This window comes from Mytilus galloprovincialis, chromosome 3 (genome assembly GCF_965363235.1).
Source record: "Mytilus galloprovincialis chromosome 3, xbMytGall1.hap1.1, whole genome shotgun sequence".
Classification (NCBI taxonomy): domain Eukaryota; kingdom Metazoa; phylum Mollusca; class Bivalvia; order Mytilida; family Mytilidae; genus Mytilus; species Mytilus galloprovincialis.
In genome coordinates this window covers 57,314,978-57,339,619 of record NC_134840.1, presented here as the reverse complement: position 1 = coordinate 57,339,619, position 24,642 = coordinate 57,314,978, and the positions used below count along the sequence as shown (strand labels likewise).

At 30.5% G+C, this 24,642-nt stretch overlaps 1 protein-coding gene across 11 annotated transcripts in view; it reads left to right on the top strand.

The window, feature by feature from the left end:
• Nucleotides 1-23,336, top strand: part of LOC143068423 (apoptosis-stimulating of p53 protein 1-like) — a 62,980-nt gene extending 39,644 nt beyond the window's left edge. For 7 of the 11 annotated variants that reach the window (XM_076242466.1, XM_076242465.1, XM_076242468.1 and 4 more), the window contains 7 exons: nt 13,905-14,178; nt 14,899-15,083; nt 15,699-17,459; nt 18,999-19,132; nt 20,270-20,436; nt 21,034-21,233; nt 21,603-23,336. In XM_076242466.1, coding sequence (XP_076098581.1) covers nt 13,905-14,178; nt 14,899-15,083; nt 15,699-17,459; nt 18,999-19,132; nt 20,270-20,436; nt 21,034-21,233; nt 21,603-21,647 — 2,766 coding nt within the window. In that variant the 3' untranslated portion in view covers nt 21,648-23,336. Of the gene's footprint in view, nt 1-792; nt 816-3,134; nt 3,228-7,747; nt 8,053-12,409; nt 12,535-13,904; nt 14,179-14,898; nt 15,084-15,698; nt 17,460-18,998; nt 19,133-20,269; nt 20,437-21,033; nt 21,234-21,602 lie in introns of those variants that run through there. The other 4 variants (XM_076242471.1, XM_076242469.1, XM_076242467.1 and 1 more) reach the window with 4 other exon arrangements.
• Nucleotides 23,337-24,642: the final 1,306 nt, after the last annotated feature.

Genomic DNA, 24,642 nt, shown 5'->3' with positions numbered 1-24,642 from the left:
AGAACTCAATCAACCATTGTTTTTTTTGTAATTTTAGTCTCTGTAATTTTCTGCAGGTAATTTTCTTGATGTGCATTTTTGAATTGACTTACCTGCTTTTCACTTGAAGCTTTCAGAATCTGTTAACCTGCTTTTTGCAATGAATGTTATATTATATTGCTGGGTGATTATTCTGTAACTAGCCAAGATCAATCTTGATGTTATGATAGAACTCAACCTTTTTGCAGACACTTCCCCCTCGTGTAGTCTATGTATCCCAACATGTGTTGACTATACTGTCTTCAGTTTTATTCAGCAGTTGAGTTGTTGTCTTTTTTAATTTCATACTATAAATACCTGGTGTAATTAAATAATACATGTTTACTGTGGATCTCACAGGGCATATCTCATGTTTCATGGTGAATGCCTCATAGTGAAATGTTTCATGTTGAAAAAAAAAGTTGAATTGAATATGATTTGAATATATGGTACTTAATAATGTTGTATGAATTCTATATTACTTGGATATTGCTATACCTTTAATTTAGATAGGTATAACTGATCAAACACTTCACATTTTATAATCCTTTTACTGATTCTTTTGCCAGATATAAAATTTAATAAACAGAGAGCTATAATTATGTCATACAATAGTGGTTTATATTAAAGTGTGTTGACCTTGCGGTTTCTAATAGCTGCATTCAACAATTAAAACAAACCATGCAAGACATATTGGATTGTATAAAATTTTGGGAAATTAATTAAATAACATCTTCCTGGAGCAATTGAAGCAGAAAACATAAAGTATGACTTGTGTAAGCAGTAGCAACATGCAGGTAAATTTTGTGGTAAAACTTTGGAAATATGTGTTTAGCTTTCAGCAAAGGTAAATCGTTTATAAAATTTGTTTTTGTTCAAGGGTTTATGAATAGTTTTCATATTTGTAATTCTGTTTTCATAACAACTTTTTATATTATATAGAGATAAGAAAATGTAGTATGAGTGCCAATGAGATATCTCTCCATCCATGTCACAATTTGTAAAAGTAAAATAGATCAAAATATGGTCTTCAACGGAGACCCTTGTCTCTTAACGAAAAGCTAGCTTTACAGGGACCAATAAATAAACAAATAAATTCAAACGGGAAAACCAGCGGTCTAATCTATATAAAAAACATACATATTGTATCAAATTAGGGTAAAAATTTATATCTACTAAAAAGATGTTTCTTTGATTGACTTTAAAAGACATAAATTAAACTAATTGGTAGGTGGGTACAGGAAGACAGAATGATGTAAGACATTTGAGTTACCTGCCGTTATGGGTGGACATTGTCACCGACCTCTAATTACTATCAATAGTCACTCTATAATTAGCCTAGTTTGTCCAGAAGTACTTTGATTCATAAATAAATTACCTTTATGAACTGAATTTTATCACTTTAATTAGGTTTAAAGGTGAAATTGACCATACTTGAAAGAAATCACATTTTGTATGACATTGGTAATTGAAGGAGGGAACCTATCCTTATTTTTCCGCTGGAATGAAAATTCATTGAATGTTGTTACATGGTATGCTGTAGGCCATATGGTTGTTGCGTAATTCTTACTCCTGAAGTTAGGACCACCAGTTTGGTTGCTGAAGATCCGGTGTTAGGTGTTCAAAGTGGGTAGATCTTTTCAGAATCAACCAATGAATTCTTACAACTTTTGAAATATTTTGAAATGGGTAATTTTTATAAAAACATTTTTCAGTTTACCAGTACCTCAATGTTGAATGTAGTTTTGCATATTTTAGTCCTTTAGTTGAGGTCAGTTTTAAGACATTTTAATTGAGTCAAGTGGTAATGAGTTATAATTTGGATATGATTCAAATTTTAATATTTGTGGTCAGATTTAACACCTAAAGTCTTCATCTTGTGGTTAAATGGTTTTATGATAGATTAAGTTTACTGCTTACATATTGTACTCTTGTCACTTATATAGATATGTTATACCATATAGATGAAAAAAGCTTAGACTTTCTTTTTTAACACATTTCTCTTATTTTCATTTTAATGTTTTCATTATAGTACAGATAGGAAGAGATTATATTATTTCATTGATTTTTGAGTTTATAGTTGTATTTTTAAGGGGTTATTTTATTGTTCTTTTTAGGGGGTGCACTGGTGTTTTGAGAATCTCTTTCTGATTTTTCTTTAATATAGAAAGTAGGAGTTTTATAGCTTTCCTTACAGTTTGGAACTTTATCCATTATTGGATACTGTACAGTGACTTGTAGATAATTACCCTTTCATCCTTAGGTCTTTAGAACATGATTGTTTCATCTGCAATCTATACAGATCTCATTATTTTGATATCAGATTTGGGTATTAAGAATTAAAATATGGGATGTAGGTAAATGTGAAGGAAAACACCAAGAGGTCATCAATAGCCAAATATTTAACAAAATCACCCAATTTCTAGAATAGTTTGAAATATATTACAGGGACAAATAATAAAGATCTGCCTCCACAACAAATTCCCAAAATGACATAAAAAAGGAAATTAATATATCATTAGCAACAAAGCATATTATTTTGAATATGTCAATGTATGAATGATGTGTATTGTATTCATGCTAGTCAATTTAAGAAATCGTATTGTTTGATTAGAAGGTTGACAAGTATAGGCTGACTGTTTCCTCAACGGATATTTTTCTTTATTGTTAGAAACCAGGATATAGAAGAAATTTAATCCTGACATCGTGGGTGAACATTTATCTTTTTTTTTTTTAAAGATTTAAAAAGTAAATGATCTTCCAAGGTATTCCTTAACCTTTAAACATCATTTGTAAAAGAACATGTTTAAAATTGTAACCCTGAAATAGACAATATGTAAAACAAATAGTTTCGTAAAAGATTTGTTACAATTGATGTAATATACCCCTTCGAACGCAGACAGTGACGTCCAACTATTAGCTTGTCAATTTCATGGACCCAAGTAGGAGGAATTTCTTAAAGAAGGACAGGATGGGGACCATTCACTAAATGTTTAATATGTAGTTTTGTTTGAAGAGGTTCTACTTGACTCTATTTTGATTTTAAGTCAGCTCCGTACTTTTGTCTAAAATAACGACAGGAGGTCTTCTGACGCAGTTTGTATGATATTTGAATACATTTTTGTGAAGGAAAGTTTGAGATACTCATAATAGCTTGCTTAGTAATGGCCAAGGAATATAACTGTGATGACAACAATAAGAAATGTTTTGTAAGTACATTTTATGTTTAAAAGTAGTATGAATACAGAGTTCAAATCAAAGTAAATGTGTCAATTACTCATTCACCGCATCAAAAAAGCAGCTTTGAGATTGATTTTTTTTTATTACTGAAAATCTTGAATTTTTCTCATCCCACAGTCCAAGAAATCTTAGACTCCTGATCTTTTCGATTTGTGTTAAAAGAAATCTTGATAAAATATTTATCTTCAATTTTCAATATGAAGCTAAAGAATCAAAATTCTTTAGAATAAGGAATAAGCTCAAACTGAAGTCCTGGAAATTACACCCTTAGATTTTAAAACAATCATTGCACCATAGCCTCAGACTATTTAAAAGCAGTATAGTCACACAGGAGCCTATATTTTTTTAACAGAAGTTAATATTTGTATTCAGTGAATCATGTACTAATATAAACTAACTAGGTAAAGTGTCAGAATTAGACAGCCATTGTGACAGACTAGTTAATGTTATGTCCAATATTACAGAAAATAATCATATTGAACTTTCTATGTGGTACTCTATGTTACCAAAGGACACGTTTAAATTTACCTTAATAATTTAATATATCACAATCTATAATGGTGTTTATTTTCATTTTGTGGTATGAAAGATAAGGTATTTGTAACATGTCAAAAACTTATTGAATTTTCAATAAATTTAAAATTAAAGTTAGATGTGTTTTATATAAAGATAAACAAATTCAGGTAAGTTTGAGGTCTTGTTTATTTGGCGGAATGCCATAACAAGTTATCACTTTCAATATGTTTAATTTTCTACCTGAATAAGATACCTTAAATGTTGGTTTTTGATCAAAGGTTGTCCAATTATGTATGCTTTATTTGTTGATTTTCTCACACTGTAAACATATCCAATATACAAATGTAAATTTCATGAAATGTTGGCATTTCAATTTCAGATTAAAAAATATCTTTTTACATGTAAACAACCTTTGAAGCTAAAGTACAAAAACAAAATGCTTTAATATACAAAGGGGAGTAACTCAATTTAAATCATGATAAATTTAGTTGAATCGTATGATTTGTATTCACAAAACTTTTCTTAAGCTAGGCAAGTAAGAGTTTTTTTCAAATAAATTTTTAAAGTTGTTCAATTCATTGGTTGTTTGTGTTTGAAGGAGTGAAAGAGGTACTTTTAAAAGTCAATCTTAGCTAATTCAATTGCTGACCTACCCAAAGACATATTTTTTTTGACAATTGAATAATTTGCTGATATGTGCAATATGATGCTCAATGTAACTTTTTGGCGGTCTTGCTCAAAATTTCAGTAACAATGTATTTATAATTAGGGCCCCGCCAAAGGTGGGTCGCCCTATAGTGATCAGTCTGTCCGTCCGTCCGTCCTTCCATCCGTAACACTTTAACTTTGTGTCCGCTCCATATCTAGAGAACCATTATGATTTCATACTTTATACTTTACATGTTTATTAACCACCACCAGAGGGCGTGTCATGATGTATGTACAACTTCCTAGGTCAAAGGTCAAGGTCAAAAAACTTTGGTTTCAGTTGACAACCCTGTGTCCTGTGGTGAAGATCGTGTCCGCTCTATATCTTGAGAACCGTTATGATTTCAAAGTTTATACTTGACATGTATATGAACCAACACCAGAGGGTGTGTCATAATTTATGAATGACTGCCTAGGGCAAAGTTCAAGGTCAAAAACTTTGGTTTCAGTTGACAACCCCATGTCCTATGGTAAAGATTGTGTCCGCTCTATATCTTGAGAACCGTTATCATTTTAAAGTTTATACCTGAAATGTATATAAACCAATATCAGAGGGTATGTCATAATTTATGTACAACTTCCTAGGTCAAAGGTCAAGGTCAAAAACTTTGGTTTCAGTTGACAACCCCATGTCCTATGGTAAAGATCGTGTCCGCTCTATATCTTGAGAACCGTTATCATTTCAAAGTTTATACTTGACATGTATATAAACCAACACCAAAGGGTGTGTCATAATTTATGTGCAACTTCCTAGGTCAAAGGTCAAGGTCAAAAACTTTGGTTTCAGTTGACAAACCCATGTCCTATGGTAAAGATCGTGTCCGCTCTATATCTTGAGAACCGTTATCATTTCAAAGTTTATATTTGACATGTTTATAAACCAACACCAAAGGGTGTGTCATAATTTATTTACAACTTCCTAGGTCAAAGGTCAAGGTCAAAAACTTTGATTTCAGTTGACAAACCCATGTCCTATGGTAAAGATACAATTTTTTAATGCACATTATTCACAGCGGGGCCCACAGAGATGGCTCCCATCTCAATGATATCTAGTTCATGTTGATTTTCAGAAGGTGTAACCTTGAATTTCCTTTGAAGTATTAAATCAGTAATTCTTAACCAGATCAAGGACTGGTCAATGGGTAAGCAGGTAGATAGGTCAGATATGTCAGATTATTTCCTTAACTTGGGAGATAAAATAGATATTCATTTATTTTGTTGTAAAGATAACTGGAAATTGACAGATATAAGTGATATAATCAATTAAAAGTTAACACATATTTTTAAGCCTCTAGCTCAAAGTCTTCTGTCATCTGATCAAAGGTGCTGGTATCAATAATGTTTACCCCTACTAAATTCAAAAGAAAAAAAAAACATCCAAGAATTGATACACATAGAAAAAATGAATGAAAATTTTTTTATTGAAAAATTTATGACAATGAAAAACATAATACAGACAAGATTGTGTTATGTTCTTCAGACTCTCAACTCGTTTATTATTGACAAAGTTATGTCGAGCTAGTAGCATTCAAATATGGTTGGATACATTAACATAATTGTGGGTTTTGGGTGTCTTTATTTGTTATGATCATGGCTTGATACACCCTCTAGTAATCTGGGTAATTTACCGTAAAGGTAACTCAGTACAAATCAGTGAATATGTGGTGTCCTTCACATTTCGACTTGTAACAAACAAACAAACAGTATCAATGCTTCCATCAGAGGAATGTTCTATGATTTTGAAATTTCTCATGCTTAGCTAAAAATGGGTGATGTTGAGTTCAAAGAAATTCTTATGTCAGCAATTATTGTGGGCATTTTTTATTATTGACCAAGAACAAAAAATGTTGGATTTACTAATACAATTTCAGACCAGACTGCATTGAAATATGATGCAATAAGAATTTAAATCTATCTTTGCAAAGAATAGTTTCTTAATTTACTGTTGTACTTTACTAGTACATGTATATCTTTCTGACTCATATAATTTTAAATGCAAAACTGATTTTAAAGTTCAGTTTAAAAAAATAATTGATGTTTCCTGTATTACTTGCAATAGGCATAAATTGAAGAAAATAGCAAAATTGGTTTAGGGGGAAATTATGGTATACTTCTGACTTTAAAAAATGAATTAAATATGAAAACAGATAATAATTTTTTCAAAACAAGTAACCATTTTATGTGTATGCTTTGTATCATATTCAAGTTATTGAGTTTGGTCAAAAGATAGATTATAATATTATATCTTATTCATGCTATCCATAGTTGTTCTATAAAGTTCTTTTATTTACTCTGGCTGCTTTCACTTTTCCTTTCCAACTGTACTTCTTTGTTATGTTTCTATCAAAAGTTTAAATGAATCCATATGATTATCTGTATGTATTGTAGAAGTAAGGCAAGGAATGAAACAACTTGTATGGAAATTTCAGAATTTTCTATGTTATTCATTTAGAACTTTTGCACTGTTTTATGTTAAACTCGCTGCTGCATCCAGTGTATCCAACCTTGATGAGTAGTTGCAACCTATCAAGTTTGGTAAGAAGGCAGAGAGAGTGATGTGTTGTCTTTTAAAAAATATTGCTATTTGTTTCCACATGGCCAAATAAGGAAAACCAGTATTGAAAAAAGAGCTAGAGTGTAACTTCAAGGAAAGTTTTAGAAGCTAAGAACTATAAAATATTTCACTTGATTTAATTGGCATATCACCAATGACATATGAAGCCTCCAAAAAAAAGTATCAGTGAAAGAATTACTAAAGTTGGGTCTAGTTGTTGGCCTTTGGGGTCATGTTTTAATGAAATACTATCGATGCCTTAGATCTTTTAAATTTCTAAAGATCAGGTTTCAGTGAAATGCTTATCACTATAACCAAATACAGGCTTTCATTATTCAGTACTCAAACTGGATACCTTCAGCCTTGGCCAATCCTGGGCCAGCCATCCATAAAAGATAACTTTGAAATTTTGCACCAGGTAAAAATACCTGGTATAATAATTTATCTCATAAAGATTCCCGCCACAGATAGGACGCTAACTTATTAAAAATATGACCCAAATATTTTAAAATTTTAATTACATACATGTATCTAGATTTTATTCATTTGTTGATACCTATAGTCATGTTTCAATGAATGAAGCTTATCTAGCAGTTTGTTGATAATTAGTCTTTGTTTAATTAATCTGGGGATTACAATACACCTTTACATACAGGTCTTTTGTGATTTACCTTTAGGCTATTTATGGCGGCATGCTCCATTGATCAGACCATGAATACCTGTTGTCAGCCATATTGTGTGATAACTCATCTACCTGTAGTAGTCTGAGGAGAATTTTTCATTTCTAAGGACTTTATATCAAATCTTTCATTTCCTGTTATTTTTTGTGTTTAAACTTGGTATTATAATGTGACCTTACCTGGAAGCTACCTGTATTCATATCATAAAAACATGTTAGACAAACTGACATCATGGAACGACAAAATGGGAAATTTTCATATGACAGTAACGAAGAAGACTGGGATCTTACGACTTTACAGTTTCTAAATTCTCAGTTAGAAAGCTACGTCAACATGGTAGGTACAAAAATTATCAGGAGAATCGGTGTCATTGTGGCTGTAATGTTTGTTTATATGTACGACGGAAATAGAAAACAACTATTTTGCTATATAAAAACATGATCAACGTCAAAAATGTATGTAGCGATGCTTGTTTAACAATCTGTAGAGACAATCATTATTTTATAGCTTTTCATAAGAAATGTTTAGTCTCTGCAAGGTCAGGAAATCAAAATTGTACTATCATTACATTTTTAGTCATTCGCTTTCTTGTGTAGTTTGGAATCAATAATCTTATATAATATAATGTAAGTTTCATTTATCACAAATTCTAGCTAATTATATAAAATAAGTAAGAGTAAGAAAGGGTGTTAATATAAAATCAGATATTTTTCAATTGGAAATGTTCAATAAAAAATTTTGCTTTCTTTCTTTTATTTTTTTCCAAATGATTGTGCATCCATTCAATTTGTCTATTTTTATCATTATCATGACACTCCTGAGTCAAGAAGATTATTTTCTAAATTTAAATATGATTTAATAAAAGATTTTGCATTAGATATGATTTAACATTTGTAAAGGGAACAGACATGTTTTTAAAACAGAAACCACATAGTGGTAGCAAAACAAAAAAGGCCTAAACCTCATTATAAGTTCATGTTATTGTGTACCATGTCCTTATAGAAAAGATTTAAGTAATGGGCTTAGTTGTTGGTTTATTGTAGTAATATGATTAATGACATGAAATCACCTTGCTTTTTAATCAAAAATATTTATACTTAAAAAAATCTTCTAGGTAACAAACTTGGAAGGTGGTAAGGCATAATATGCAAAAAGGAACCGAAGGGGGAAATCATTTTAGGTTTGAGTGGTGAAATGTGTTTTATTTATTTGCATGAAACAATGCTAATATCCTTTTTAGCTAAAAACACAAAGAATAAATACTGGCAACAAAAACAATTCTTTTCTACCCTCCTCTTATAATGCTCAGTCTTTAGTTTTCTATGTTGTGTTTTGTGTACAGTTGATTGTCTGTTGGTCTGTTTCTCTTGTATCCATGGGGTTGTCAATTTGTCTGTTGACCCTATTCTGTTTTAGCCATGACTTTGTAAGTTTATTTTCAACTTATGGGTTTCAATTTCCCTATGTTATCTTTCTCTCTCTCTTATATAAACTTTGCTGCTCATTTGCATATTTGTACTAAATGAACAAAGATATTATTGTATACAGTACATTATAGTCTCATGAATATTGAAAAAACAAATGTTCTACAGTCTACTAAACTGCATAGAAGTCAATTCTGGTAGACTAGATATCTTGTTAAAACAGTTTGACAGCTTACAAGATTTTTATCTCAAAAGTTGTCATCCTAAAATTACAATATTCTTTAATTGCTCAAGGCAGTATCAAACATTTTCATAATCAAAATGCACTGATAGAAATCTACACGATTCTGCCATAACCGGTTTGTATGAGTGTGTATTGAAAAAAATCATAGGTCAGTGTGTTTTCTAAACCAGTATTCATTCTCGTCAGTGAACTAGTGAAAATGTTATAGATTTTTTAAATCTGAAAATTTCAGATTAAATGTTCAATAACTGCACTTATCTAAGTGGTTTTGTTCATTTGCAATGCAAACGTTCTAGAACAAAATTCAAGTGACTTTGTGAATTAATTTTTCGTATTAAACATCAACATTTCAGCCCATTGCTAGAGAAAGGTTTTGTGCTTATATATACCTGTAGCAATTCCAATGAACATGCCTGAAATATTTGCCACTGGATGTTAAGCAACCAACAATCAATCCAATGACTGACTATGTCTCTAGATATTTTTACAAGCAATGCTATTTCGCTCTACGGAAGCAGTGGAACATGTATTGTGTTGATCAGATTAACAATCAACCTCAGATATTTTACTTACATACATGGTGTGAGTCTGGTACTAAATGTCTGGATGTAAGAAGGTTTTGAAAACCCGTTTTGTTTGGTAATTGTCTGGTATATATTAATCCCAAATGGCCACATTTTCTTTATTATCATATACATAGAAAGGAAGAAGAATGGGAATTAAGTCTTGTTTGATTAAGAAAATTAAAGTGTCTACTTTTTAACTGAAAGCCATAAGATATTCCTGAAGACTTGCCGCAGGTAACTATAACCTAACATTATACAGAGATATTTTTGGACAGGAGAAAGATAGGTCAAGATTTCTTGTCAAGACTTACAAGAGACAAGTGGGTTAAAATTGAAGATTAGGGTTTTATGGCAGTCAAATGATGAGGAAATTTTTAAATTCAAGTTGAAACATTCGTTTATTACTAAGGCAATGACACCATAAAGGAAATCTAAATTCATCAAATTCTTTAGTTGGAGTGCATCAAATCCTTTATAAATAGATAAATAAATATCACATATCTTTAATGTATTTGATGTAAAAGTAATCACCCCATTATAGATACCAGTAAATTTAAAACTGGTGTCAACACTCCAATTTCTTGAGCTAATATTTACTCAATGGGGTAAGAAGTTGAAGTTAGAATATTTAATTTTAGATTTCTAAAGATTTTGTGTAATTAAAAAGTTTTAGATTATATTTATATGTTTGAACAAAAAAGAAATTCATTCTATGGAGGCTAAACAAATAATGTTTGAAAAAGATTCATTAAATGTTGACTAGAAGATTTGGGAAAAGGTTCATTTCTTTTAATTTTGTTTTTTCTTGATATGAAATATGGTCTTTCAAACTTTTTTAAAAATGGTTAAACAAACAAGGTCAGACTTTTAAGGTGTATAAGAAATGTTAATCTGAAATAAAAATTTGGCATTGGTACCTTAATAAGGTGGGATGGTGTTCCTAATGCTAGTGTTGATAAACAAATATGTTATTGGTTGCATTTTTGAAATTTTATTATGTCTTCGAATTTATCCTTTGGCTGAACTATGATTTCCACTCCTTTCAAATGTAATAAGTCCATTTACTAAGTACTAAATATTGTATTTATTTATTTAGTATCAGACTTTGCTTGCTATTTGAAAAAAATATTTACGGATGAGGGTCAGTGGAAAATTTTGTATGTATAAATGTATATAGGGACAGTTGGAAATTTGCAAATGGACACAATCATGTGTTTTCCCTTTTGCCTAATTGAAGCAATTGAACATTATAATTTGTGTATTGGTGGACTGTTTTGTATGTATATAGTATGACCTACTTGTGGCTAAATTGACTTTGACCATTACATATCTACAGGGAATATACTAATTGACATAATGTCACAATGTTTATGGACATAAATCAGCCTGAGGTTGTAGGTGTATGGAGGTAGTACATAATATACTGATTTATAGTTAGAAACTGTAGTTTTGATGGTCATTTATAGATTTTTGGACACACTTTGTGGAGATCTCCCCCTACATGTTGTTGTATACCCTATACTATTTTATTACCAGCTAACTGATTTGTACTTGGGTTTGTTTAACCTACTTTGATGGTCATTTTATAGATTTTTGGACACACTTTGTTGAGATCTCCTCCTACATATTGTTGTATAGCCTATACTATTTTATCATCAGCTAACTGTCTATATTGATTTGTACTTGGGTATGTTTAACCTACTTTGATGCTTATTTATAGATTTTTGGACACACTTTGTGGAGATCTCCTCATACATATTGTTGTATAGCCTAAACTATTTTATTATCAGCTAACTGATTTGTACAAAACAATAAATATGACAATCTCCTGTATACAATATTGCAAACATTTAAAAGCTATCAATTGGGAAAGTTTAACCTACTCTTTACCAAGTTTAACCTACTTTTGACAATTAAAATGGTTCAGTGTTTGATCATGGAAGTAAAAAGAATCAAGGAAATGTCTAGGATTTTGTACAAATTATAAATACTATTGATATCGAAAGTGAATGAGCTAGGTCATGTGTAGTGTTAAGTACCTGTACTTTTAACTATGATTGGTAATTTGAAGTTTGCTGGTTTCATTGTATGATTCTTGTTTGATCTTCCAACAGGAAATTAACACTGCATTGCACACTTTGTGAATGTAGCCTCTCAAAAAGAAGAATGGTTAGATCTATCCTATTTGCACTTTTGATTTTTGAAGATGATTACCTGTTATATAATACTTACATATACTTAAATAATGTCAATATTTAACAATGATTTTACCTGATTATACCTGATGGTTGCAGGTGTAGATCAAAGATATCCTTAATGCTAATTACCAAAAGTAAATGTAGCATAACCCCCTACAAGATGGATTGATTATTGATTATAGACAGGTGTGTTCAGGTAACAAAGGAAGGTGTGTAATTATAATTAGAATGTCAATATTCCTCACATTATCTTAAACCTGTGAAAACCACTTGAAGGGGGCTAATCTTCTTAGATATTTTGGAGTGTATAGACAATGACTTGTTTGTGATAAAGCTATTTGGAAAGATAACTTTGTTTATACTTGCTCATGACAATGAGGAGAAAGGTTGGTGTTTTATTTCTCTTTTGTTCATGGGATAAACATAAATGTTATTTTGTTTAAATGTTGTTATAATTTAAATATAACAAGGAATGAAGCATTGTTTCTTATATAGTTCTTGTGTTCTTATTCATATATGATTGAAATTTGAGAATATATATCCATTTAAATTGGATGTCTAGGGTAAAAAGTTGAAGACTGATATTTTATATAAACGATTTTAAATGACGAAGGAGTCACCAACCTTAGAGCTGTCTATGTACTATCACCGAAAGACATTCGTTTTATATTTGTGCATTTAATGGGCGTATTTTTCAAAATTGATAACCAATTCAGATTTTTATTATTGTAGGTCTAGTCAACTTTTCTTCCATAAACAGGATAAGCAATGTTCCTATTGTATTATGAAAAGACGCAGATATTTACATTTGTGATTTATTTCTTATGATTGTAGTTTTATGACACAAGAATTCTATAATCCGTGTTTATGTTTTTTGTTAAGATTTTGTATGCGGTGACAGCCTGAGTTGTCACCTTTATATATTCTGTATTTGGCACATAGATTGTTATGAATATTCTTGACGTAAGTGTTGCGTGACTTATATAATGTGTTATTTTAAGAATTTTTATAAGGCCAAATATTTTAACTGTTTGATTTCTATCTCATCTAGATTTTTGGCTTATATGAAATGTATTATTAAAATTATAATTGCCAACATTTTTTAAAACATTTAATATTTGAATATGTTTCTGTATTTGTGAAAGAATTCATTGTTCAACTTGTTCAGCCATTCTAAAAAGTTGTAATAATTGATTAAGTTTCTGTATTTGTGAAGAAAGGACAATATACTAGACTAAGTGTTTTCTATGTATATTGTATCATGCTTTGTAAAAAAATCTGCTTCCCCTCATAGTCTTAATAAATGGCATGTTCTGATAAAAGAGGCATTGTAATAATATTTGAAATATTTAAACTGGCTATTGTTGTTATTTGTCGAAATTTGAAATGCTGGATTCAAAAGTGAACCTAACTGTTGTTACATGTATTGGGATGTTTTTCACCTGGATATCTCTCTTCAGGTAGTTAGATTAATTTCAAAGGGCTTTTGTCTTCATTTTATGTAGGATGTACCAATAAACTGCTACATTCAGTCAGAATGGGGACTAAATTCAATGCCAAGTGCAAGGAGAGTGTCACTCTCTTAACAGTAAAGAACGCTGATTGTCATGACTGGATTTTAAAAGTTTGAATCAATATTTGTATTCAGAGCACCTTTTTTTCAGGATACAGATACATGTATAACAGATAAAATATCTAAGAATTTGGTACTGTTAGTACATATTTAATAATATTTTTTCTGTTTCTGTCATTTCAGTTACCAGGTGGAGTAGATCTGACCTTGACAGAGCTCCAGGACATGGCTGCTCGACAACAACATCAGATTGAAAGTCAGCAGCAAGTCCTGGTTGCTAAGGAGCAAAGACTTAAATTTTTGAAACAACAAGAACAAAAACAACAGCAAATAACAGTAGAAAATGAACGATTGAAAAAGTTACGAGACAAGATTGAAACACAAGAAATGAAACTCAGAAAGTTGAGAGAGCTGAGAGGAGAGGTTGAAAAACAGCAAAGTAACAATGGAAATTTAAGTAAGTACAGACTAAGGGACAATCTGAAACTAATTGAATCTTATTTGATCTTATTTTCTTAGTCTTACTCTGCTTTGGCATGGAACCCCTGGCTAGTTCAGTCAATTGCTGGGCATATTATTTATTAAAAAATCTTGGTCTTTCGGAAATCCAAAAGTTTTGTTTTTGATGAACTAAATTACCAAATTTGTTGTTCTGGTGCATCTAGTTTACTTTGAAACAAAAGCCAGTTGTCAAGAGCTTTCAGCAGATGTTATACATGCAGGCTTTCCAAAAATAGAACTTTTCAATTTGAAATTTATTTAAGCACTGATCAACGAATATCATATCATTCCTTTAGCAGGAAAAATAGGTGTGAAGTAGTTATTTGGATTTAACCTGAATGTGCAAAAAATCAGGATATATTATGATTTCAAATTTATAACTTCCGTTGTGTGGTGTTATTTATTTACCCACTAACTTTCCTAAAAACAGACTGAATATAGTAATCCAATAGGATGTTACGTTGTAAAGTAGGATTATCATTATTGTCATGTTTAGCGGAAACATTTTTTTATAGTGTAGACAAATTTCGTTAGCATTTCTATATATAGAGAGTAAACTTTCTTATATTTTAAATATAGAATTCACTTGACATGATTCAAAATCATTTGATATTCTCATATATATATAAGAAATTTCTATAAGTATTTTTAGAGGTATTAAATTTAATTACTTCAGATTCAGAGCTGGATAGTGTTAAAGCATTGTTTACAGAAAAAGAAAAAGAATTAGTGATGGCAGTAGCCAAAGTGGAACAATTAACACAACAATTAGAAGAAATAAAAAAAGAAAGAGCAAATCAGAAAAATGGAGAAAAAAGTGCTGCTGCAATTGAATTAGAAAAACTGAAGCAAGAATTGATGGTAAGTGAGACTATACTTCAATCAATCTAATAACATGTTCTTGTCCTTATATGCATGTGATGTTTGCCACTGGACATAACATATCAATTCATCATCTTCAAAGTTTCATTTTCCATGTACCTTTAATAAAATCAATTATTCTTTTTTCATATATGGCATAGTACAACTTTAGAATGTGTTAAAAAAAAACTGTGACTATGACTAGGATACCTCGCTCAAGCTGTGAAAATTGTCACATTTCATACAATCATCTCTTATTTATAATAGGAAAATATTGATATTTAAATATGTTTCTGCAAGAGTTGTAAACATACATACATAGACAAAATACAATGTAGTACCTTCATCATTGAATTAAAAAAAACACTATATTATTTATACACAAGTTAAAAAAACTTGTTTGAATTTGTAAGTCATATAATTAAAACAGTATATATTGATTAAGAATACAGATAATATGATGACACTGTATTTAATCAAAATTTAATTTTCATTTTCCATAAAACTTCTTGAAGGCATTACAAAAAAATACACAAAAAAAATCTATTAATGCATGCATACAGAGTTTTATGAAATATTCTAGTAATAAATTTTGTTTTTGTATTTTATTTTCAGCTGAGAAATAAAATGAATGAACAACAGAATTCTAAGTTGAATGCTCACAGGGAAATGTTAAGTAAAAGAAAGGACGAAGTATCCAAAATGGATAACAGAATTCAAGAACTTCAGCAAAGATTAAAGAAAAAGAAAGCACAGCAAGCAGAACAACATAAACAAATGGCCAATCAAAACAAAGGATCAAATCGACCAATTGGATCAAATATTGCGGCCATTGAGCCATACTTACAATACTCAAACAAGCAAGAAAATTGTGATATTGATTTAAAATCAGAATTTGCAAAGCAAGATCCAAAATATCAAACTCTTCCAACAAATACAAAGTTTGCTTTACCTGAAAAGTCGAAAATTTCAAAAGACAACGAGAGCAAAGAACAAAATAATAATACAACAAAACAAGAACAGATGAGAATTCCATTAAGTGTAAATGTTAATTCAGACTCCAAATCTGTGCAAAATGGATTTTCTCAAAATCAGTTATCAAGTTCTATAATAAAAGCTGCTAAGCGTCATCAGAGCATGTCAACAACGTCAACAACAAACAGTATTTCACAATCGTATTCTGCTCCCCCACCGATACCCGCTAGAGCAGCTACAACAAATCTGACATACTTAGCACCCAGACCATTTGGTACAACTTACAGTACAAATGTGTTAACAAACAGGATACATGCCCCTGTGTCTTCCGTCAATGTAAATGAGGAAGTACGAACAAGTGGTAGTGGACAAAGTTCACCAGCATCGAGTGAAGGTTCTCAGAAAGAATTACCACATGATATGCATGGAACGTTAATAAATGATCCTTTACAACCAACTGGTGCTCCCACTGTCTATGTTAAACATGGACAGGAAAATAATTCTCAGCAAAAATCACATGATCAAGTAGATTCTTCTCGTGTTATCAGTACTAAAAATAAGGTAGAAAATGGACATTCATCATCAAAAGATTCACCACCGAATTCAAACTCTGGTGGCTCAGACAATTCATTGAATAATGGTGGCACATCAACGAATATCTCAAAACAACCGCTAAGGTATGCATCCAAGAATCTTATAGCTAACACTTACATGGGTCGTTTAGGACCTGAAGCCATGAAAAAATATCAACAAAATTTTAATATGTTATATAGTGGTGATACAAGTGAGAAAACAGACAATAAAAAAGATTCAGAAACAAAGGATCAAAATAAAAATGACAATGTTACGTCACAGGGCAGTCCACTATCACCAACACGGCATGGGCATCAACATCCACAAGGATTACATTCTCCAGGATCTCCACATTACACAGACATTGCATCAGATAAAGTCAGTCACAATCGGAATACACCAAGGACTATAAGACGGAGACATTCTGACAGTGAAAATGAAGATATGACTAAATTACTTCATAAATATAATGTTCATTCTCCACAACATCAACAAAATGCATTTAATTTCAATAATATGCAGCATGAAACACAGGCTACTTCATTTATGGATCAAATTCCAGAAAAAGTGCCTGTCGATGATTTAGGAAATTTAGTGGATGTTCAAATGACTGATGAAAAGAATAGTGATTCAAATACTTCTTCCTCCATTTCGCCAGTAGAAAGTCCAAAAATAGAACAAACCACAGTTGTTAGGAGGAAGAAAACAAATTTGAAACATGCTAATTCTATAAAAAATTCAAACCGTGTTAGTTTTGATCCATTAGCCTTGTTGTTAGATGCTTCTTTGGAAGGAGAATTAGAATTGGTGAAAAGATGTGCTAGTCAGGTTTGTACATTATTTTATTCCCGTATAGTATGAAATTCAATGTAATCATTGGAATCTACATATATATGCAAGAAATGACCATGTTGGTTTCAATTGATATTGTATTAAAATTCAGCTTCTTTCTTTTTCTTTATTTGTTGTATAAGATATTGTTTATATCTGCCATGCCCATTCAACTAATATAAATATGAATTGACATTTAACGGATACGCTTTTTTTTGTATACATGTATAATATATACATTCTTCTATACTTCACTATTTGCTGATGTCATAAATTTCACAGACAACTGCAAAATTTTACTCCACTAATCACAGTGATGAGTTGCTGTAAAATCACTTATTCTTTAGAACATATTAAAGTTTTTCTTTAATTTATCCAAAAAAAAAGGTCAAGTTCAGGAGTTTCTGAAAATTGAATTTTAGTGTAAAAGTTAGGTTATACAGTTACACCCATTAAAATTACCAGAAGCAATTATGTCATACTTGTATTATATAAAGTATTACATGTATAAACACTAAAGATTTTCTGCATTGTCATAGTTTTCCTGACATAAGTAGGGCAGAGAGTTTTTTTAATTATCTTGTGCAATGTTGCAGTAACTCGATGGAGTTCAAAGCACTTAATCTCCTGGATTTATATATTAAATTGAATCTACAAACATTACATTTGTATAATAATTTTATTTCTCACATTCAACATTTTATTCTCACACAGAAGGATATATTTCAATGAAGGCATTTCATTTTACAATGCTTCCCCAGGCCCTTAAAGCATGATTTAATGATTAAAATTGTAATATTTTCATCTTTGCAAAATGTTTCAACCAATTAAAGTTTAAAAGGAGTTTTAAATAAAGTTTCTAATTTTGCATGCCTAATTGAATGAATTTAACTAGTAAAGTTTTGAAATTCATATTTTAAAATTCAGATTTTGTGAAGTACATTTGTTTAAAGCCTTTTATTGAACAGAAACTTTGTAATAACTTTAATGTGATGTGCACAAAACTAGTAAATACTAGTTACAACTTCTTCCTTTAAGTAGACACATGGAAAAAACAGCAAACCATATAAAGAGAACTATTGCCACGAGTCTGGCTTTTCTGGTTGATAAAAAATATTTTCTTACTTCCACTTACTTCCACTCATGAACCTTGATGTTTAAATATGAATTTCCTGATTCAAGTTTAAGATGGGGGAAATACCACACTACTTTCCGACTAATATTTCTAACAGTGAAAGTAGATTCCTAATTGAAACTTAAGTATGCATTTAAGATTCTATGTTATATCTAGAAATTGAAAATAATCCTCATTCCACTCAGTGTAAAGTTGATGGTAAAAGTGGTAGATGGGTTGATAGTACAGTGTTACTTCTTAGAGAGTTTATAACCTAACTTTGCCTGACGTCATATCACTTGTTACACAATGAATACCCCTTGTACCATTTATTTTGGAATTTAATAAATTTTGTCATACCCTAAATATGCATGTAATATTTGTCACTGGACATCAAGTCTATAATTGTTTTCTATTTACAGGTAGCTAATGTTAGTGAGTCAAATGATGAGGGGATAACAGCATTACATAATGCTATATGTGCTGGTCATTATGATATTGTCACTTTCTTAGTGGAGTTTGGTTGTGATGTTAATTCTCCTGATAGTGATGGATGGTAAGCTATTGATGTACAGCTGCACTACACAAAACTTATTTGTATATTCCACAAGAAAATTTCATACTTTTTGTCAGACTTCCCATAATTAATGAATATTTACCAAAGAAAACTTTTTTTTGCTCTTATACAGCTAATTTCCTAATTAATGTACAGCAAGATTATGGTTAGCTGGCTAGCTTTGTTTGTATTTTGTACAATTGTAATTGGGATAACATCCCATCAAATTTGAATATAATATATACAGGTTAAAAATATGCCTATATATATTGTTTGAGATGTATATGTAAATTACAAAGCTTGAATTAACGTTAATACAAACAGAGCAAGCAAGCCTACCAAAGTTTTACTCTACAAGCATTAGGAAATTAGCTGTAAGCATTATCCAATAACTTTGTAATAGGCAAAAAGTAACATAATATATACATAAGCTGATGATTGCTAGTGCTTAGGAGTTGTAACTCTTGAAAATTGCAATCAATTTATTTATGGCTTGTGTGGCAGTTTCAGGTATGATAAACTCTTTTGTGCCTTTCTTTTCATTGTGGATATTTAAGCTTTATACTGCAACTGTAACAGTTCATCAGTCTGAAAAGAAATTCAATCCATGCGGCCAGAAATTTGTTTATATATAAGTTTTTTGGGTTGTATTTTTTTGCTGAAGATCAAAACAGAAAAAATATATTTATCATAATATTACGAAACTGACAAAAAATTATAACATCTAGTAATTATGATTGATTTGATAAAAGTTTTAAACATAATAACAAATAAACAGCTGTACTAAGTATGCATGGTACTGTTCGAGGAAAAAAATGAAGTGATTGATCGCTAATCTTGAAACAATTGTTTCATTCATAAAATATGATTTTGGGAGGTATACTAGTACAACATGATCAAATATGTATTCTTAAATATAAATTACAATCCATCTTAGCATTTGTACATGAATGTTAAATACTTGAATTGAAATATTTGTTCATTAAGATGTTACCTTTCAGAAGTTTTCTCATTAATTTTCTTATTTTAGAAATTAGGCTTTTAAAATAGATATTGTTTTTATGAAATTAGGTACTGAATGGGCCAATACTTTTAAATTCCTTTCCCTTTTTATCAATTAAACCTACTTTTTTTCAGGACTCCCTTACATTGTGCAGCTTCATGTAACAATTTACCGATGGTTAAATTCTTAGTGGAGCATGGAGCATGTATTTTCGCCACAACAATCAGTGACCAGGAGACGGCAGCTGAGAAATGTGAAGAGGAAGAGGAAGGATTTGATAACTGTTCTGATTATCTTTATAGTATGTATTCACTAAGTATATGTGGGGGGGGGGGGGGGGGTTACATTCCATGAGTACAAAAATTTGTATGAGGAAAGTGACAGGGTGGCGATAAACATCACATCGAAAATTCTTATTACTACCGTATGTCTAATTAGTTTTTCTAGGTAATTTTAAAAATGTTTTTAACAACAAAGATATTTTGAATGTGCTTTTTCAACATCACAATATACTCAAAACAGTTACTGGGAAATCAAATTAAAATGTCAAACATGGAGACAGATTGAGAGACATTGACACAAGTATACACATGATCTGGTTAAATTATTTTGTTTTATAGTGATTCGTCTAAAACAATACATTAATACATGTACAGTTAACTGTTGCTTTGAATAAAGCATAGAAGAGTTTGAAATGTGAACACATGCACTCTAGGTTTGGACATTTATATTTATTCCAAAAAATACATGAAGACATTTTGTCTAGGTCTGGTTGGTCATTTATTTAAAAATATGCACACTTTTTTTTAAGCAAAACAGTTCAAATGTAAAGATATTTGATTGTTGAAGTATACAAGAGTTATTTCCCTTTATAATTTAATATTTATTGATATTGTAGGTATACAAGAAAAACTGGGTATCCTAAATAACGGTGCAGTGTATGCTGTTTTTGACTATGATGGCCTAAATTCAGATGAACTTAGCTTTACTATTGGAGATGAAATAACAGTCCTCAAAAAGGGAGATGAACATGAAAAGGAATGGTGGTGGTCCAAAATCTCAAAAATGGAAGGATATATACCCAGGAATTTAGTAGGGGTAGGTACCATTCAGTTTCCTTACAATATGATTATCTCTTTAAATTTTTTTTAATAGTATTGATGAAAAAATCTGTTTAAAATTTTTCTATAATATGCCAAGAAAGCTACTGACTATAAACTACCATGCATTGTTAATTAAAGTGCATCTTATTACTGTATGTAAATATCTGTCAAAGCTAGTAGATGTATTTTTTATCACATACAGTTGTTTTTAGCTGTATAGCCATAGGAGAAATTTACATGCTTTTAACAATCATCACCATTTACCATGAGATTGTTAAATTTCAATTATATTAAGAAATCTTTTCTTTATTTGAAACATTGTACTTGTTTTATTTGCTTATTGATTTTTTTTTAATATTTTCAGTTATACCCAAGAGTATTACCAGACCAGTCCTCTTCAGATAGCTGAGATTTGTAGAATTTATCAGACAGAAAAAAAGTGCTATTCAATAGGGCCTTATCAGATTTATAAACGGTGCTCCAGAGACTTAGTAGATCTGATTTCCATGTGAGAGAGTGTATTTATTGATGAGAGACAGTGACGAATGGATGTTGAAAATATTGTGCAATAACGATCAAATTTGTATACACAGGCATTGTAAAATAGATTTTTATATATCATTGTTTTATATACTTTACATTATGTTTGTATCATTTTGTATGTCAAATCATTTCTTGAGTGAAACATTAATCATTTATTCATTGTTCCTTAGTAGATGGGTTTCTGTTGACAGAATTTAAGCAAGAGTTATTTCCCTTTTGTCACCATGTTGGAGGTCTACATGCACAAATTCACTCATAAATCAGCCAATTTTAACATGTTATACTGACCGCTAGTTTTAAAAAAAGAAATGCTGTTTTCTGAACAATTTAATTTCTTTTAGTCTTGCTGGATTTATAGTTATGATCTCCTATCAGACTTTGTTGTAACCCATATTTTCATTTGGGTAAATATGAAAATAAACCATTTACCCCCCAAAAAAGGTGACCAAGGGAAGTAACTCAAACTGAAATTAAGTCATATTGAAACCTTTCTATAATTGTACTTAAATATAACAAAACATGTAGGTTACAACTGTCACATCTTCAGGTATCTTGGATCTTCTATATTGTTGCATAAAACATTTACGTAAACACAACTTTTATTTTAGTGTGTTCAGAGTTTTTATAAATTGTGAATTTTCATTATTATTGCATATCAAGGTTGAATTTTGACAGTAAAATTAATAAAACTACAGATGCAAAAACTTGGTAGATAAAATATATTATTAATAATAAGTGTATTGATACAATAACAGAAACGTGTTATCCATTCAAGTAAAGCAATCCACTGTGTTGGTTTTTAAACTTCCTGGAGGAGTATCATTTTTTTTTCATAGAACTAATCTTTTTGGTTTTTTTTTTGTGGTATGTGTGAAAAAAAGATCCTCATTTCTTGACAAACAAAACTGTATAAATTGGATATTGAATAAATTAATACTTTTATAATTTTTTATTTCAAATATTTATGCAGTGCCGTTTGTAATAAACAAAAAAATATTAAGAAAACATATCTTCAGTAATATTTTAAATAGACAATGAAAGTAAATATGTCACTTTGATACACAGAGGTTCAACATACTTTTTATAAAAACAATTGTATTTTGGAACATATAGTGTGACATTCATTTTAGAGGTAATTTCCTAATGCATGTAGAACAAGACTTTGGTTAACTTGCTGGCTTTGTTTGTGTATTGTACAATTGTAATTGGTATAAGGTTCAATCAAATTTAAATATAAAATATATGATTTATTTATGCCACTATATATTGTTTGAAGATGTCATTCTTAATCATGAAGCTTGAGTTAACGCTTATACAAGCAAGCAAGCAAGCCAACCAAAGTTTTACTCTGAAAGCATTAAGAAATAAGCTGTAACAGGACAGGTGTGATAGTAACCAAGATATCTATATCATGTATATCATTATCATACTCAGGGTTATCAACGTAACCAAAGGATCATCATATTGTCTATGCAATAGAACATATTGTTAGGTTGTTATTGATTGTCAGAAAAGTGCCAGATTTTTATTGGTCAGAATAGATTTATGAAAATATTTTTATCTTGTGTTTTTTTCAATTTATTTTGAATTGTCCTATGATCAAGAAAGAAGGGTAAAAGATACCAGAGAGACAGGAGGGAGAGTCAAACTCATAGATTGAAAATAAACTGACAATGCCATGGCTAAAAATGAAAAAAACAGACAAATAATAGTACACATAACACAACATAAAAAACTAAAAAATAAGCAACACAAACCACACCAAAAACTGGGGGTGATCTCAGGTGCTCAGGAAGGTTAAGCAGATCTTGCTCCACATGTGGCACTGTTGTGTTCCTCATGTTATTACAAATCTGGTAAATAGTCTTATTTGATATGTTCTGGAAGAGGGAACGTGATTGTAGCTATGACACTAGGAACATATCAGATATCATCTTTCCAGTAGATTGCCTGGTAAAAAGACTAAAGGTCACAACATTGCAAATTCCTCAGATATTTTTTGTAAAAAGACAAGAGTGAGACATCATGCTCATACCAATTATTGTGGTTGATTGCAATTAAGAGCATTGTAAGAGAGGCATGGAATTTGCAATTACTTAAATGATGAAATATTTTCATCACTTGGTCACGTTATTAATATAAAACCAATAGTACAAATAAACAGCTTATGTGTACTTTTCACCATAGTTTTTTAGTCCCCTAACAAAGAAGTCCATGGGGACTTTAGGTTTACATTCCGTCTGTCTGTCCATCTTTCAGTAAGGCAAATAAGTTTTCCACTTTTTTCTCCATGCTTGAAGATATTGATTTGATATTCGATGTATGGTTTTATCGTGACAAGTTACAGATCAAGTTTGAATTTTGTTTTGTTCTGTTGATTTTGTGCAGAGTTATGGTCCTTGCACTTAGAAAATTTACTCTAATAATCAGTTTTCCACACTTTTTTGTCATGCTTGCAGATATTGATTTAATAATAGGTTTATAGCTTTATCTTGACAAGTTACAGATCAAGTTCAAATTTTGTTCCAATCTGATGATATTGTGCAGAGTTATGGTCCTTGGACTTAAAAAATTAACTCAAATAATCAGTTTCCTCACTTTTTTTTGCCATGCTTGAAGATTTGATACCTTTAATTCTGTGGTGATAGTTTGTTGCTGTATATCATATGTATTTTTCATTCTTTATTTTATACATAAGTTAGGCCATTTGTTTATTCTTTTGAATTGTTTTGACATTTGTCATTCCTGGACCTTTTGTTGCCCACTATTCAGTATGGGTTTTGCACATTGTTGAAGGCCAAAAGAGTGATCTATAGTTTGTTTTGGTCTCTTGTGGAGAGTTGTCCCATTGGCAATCATAC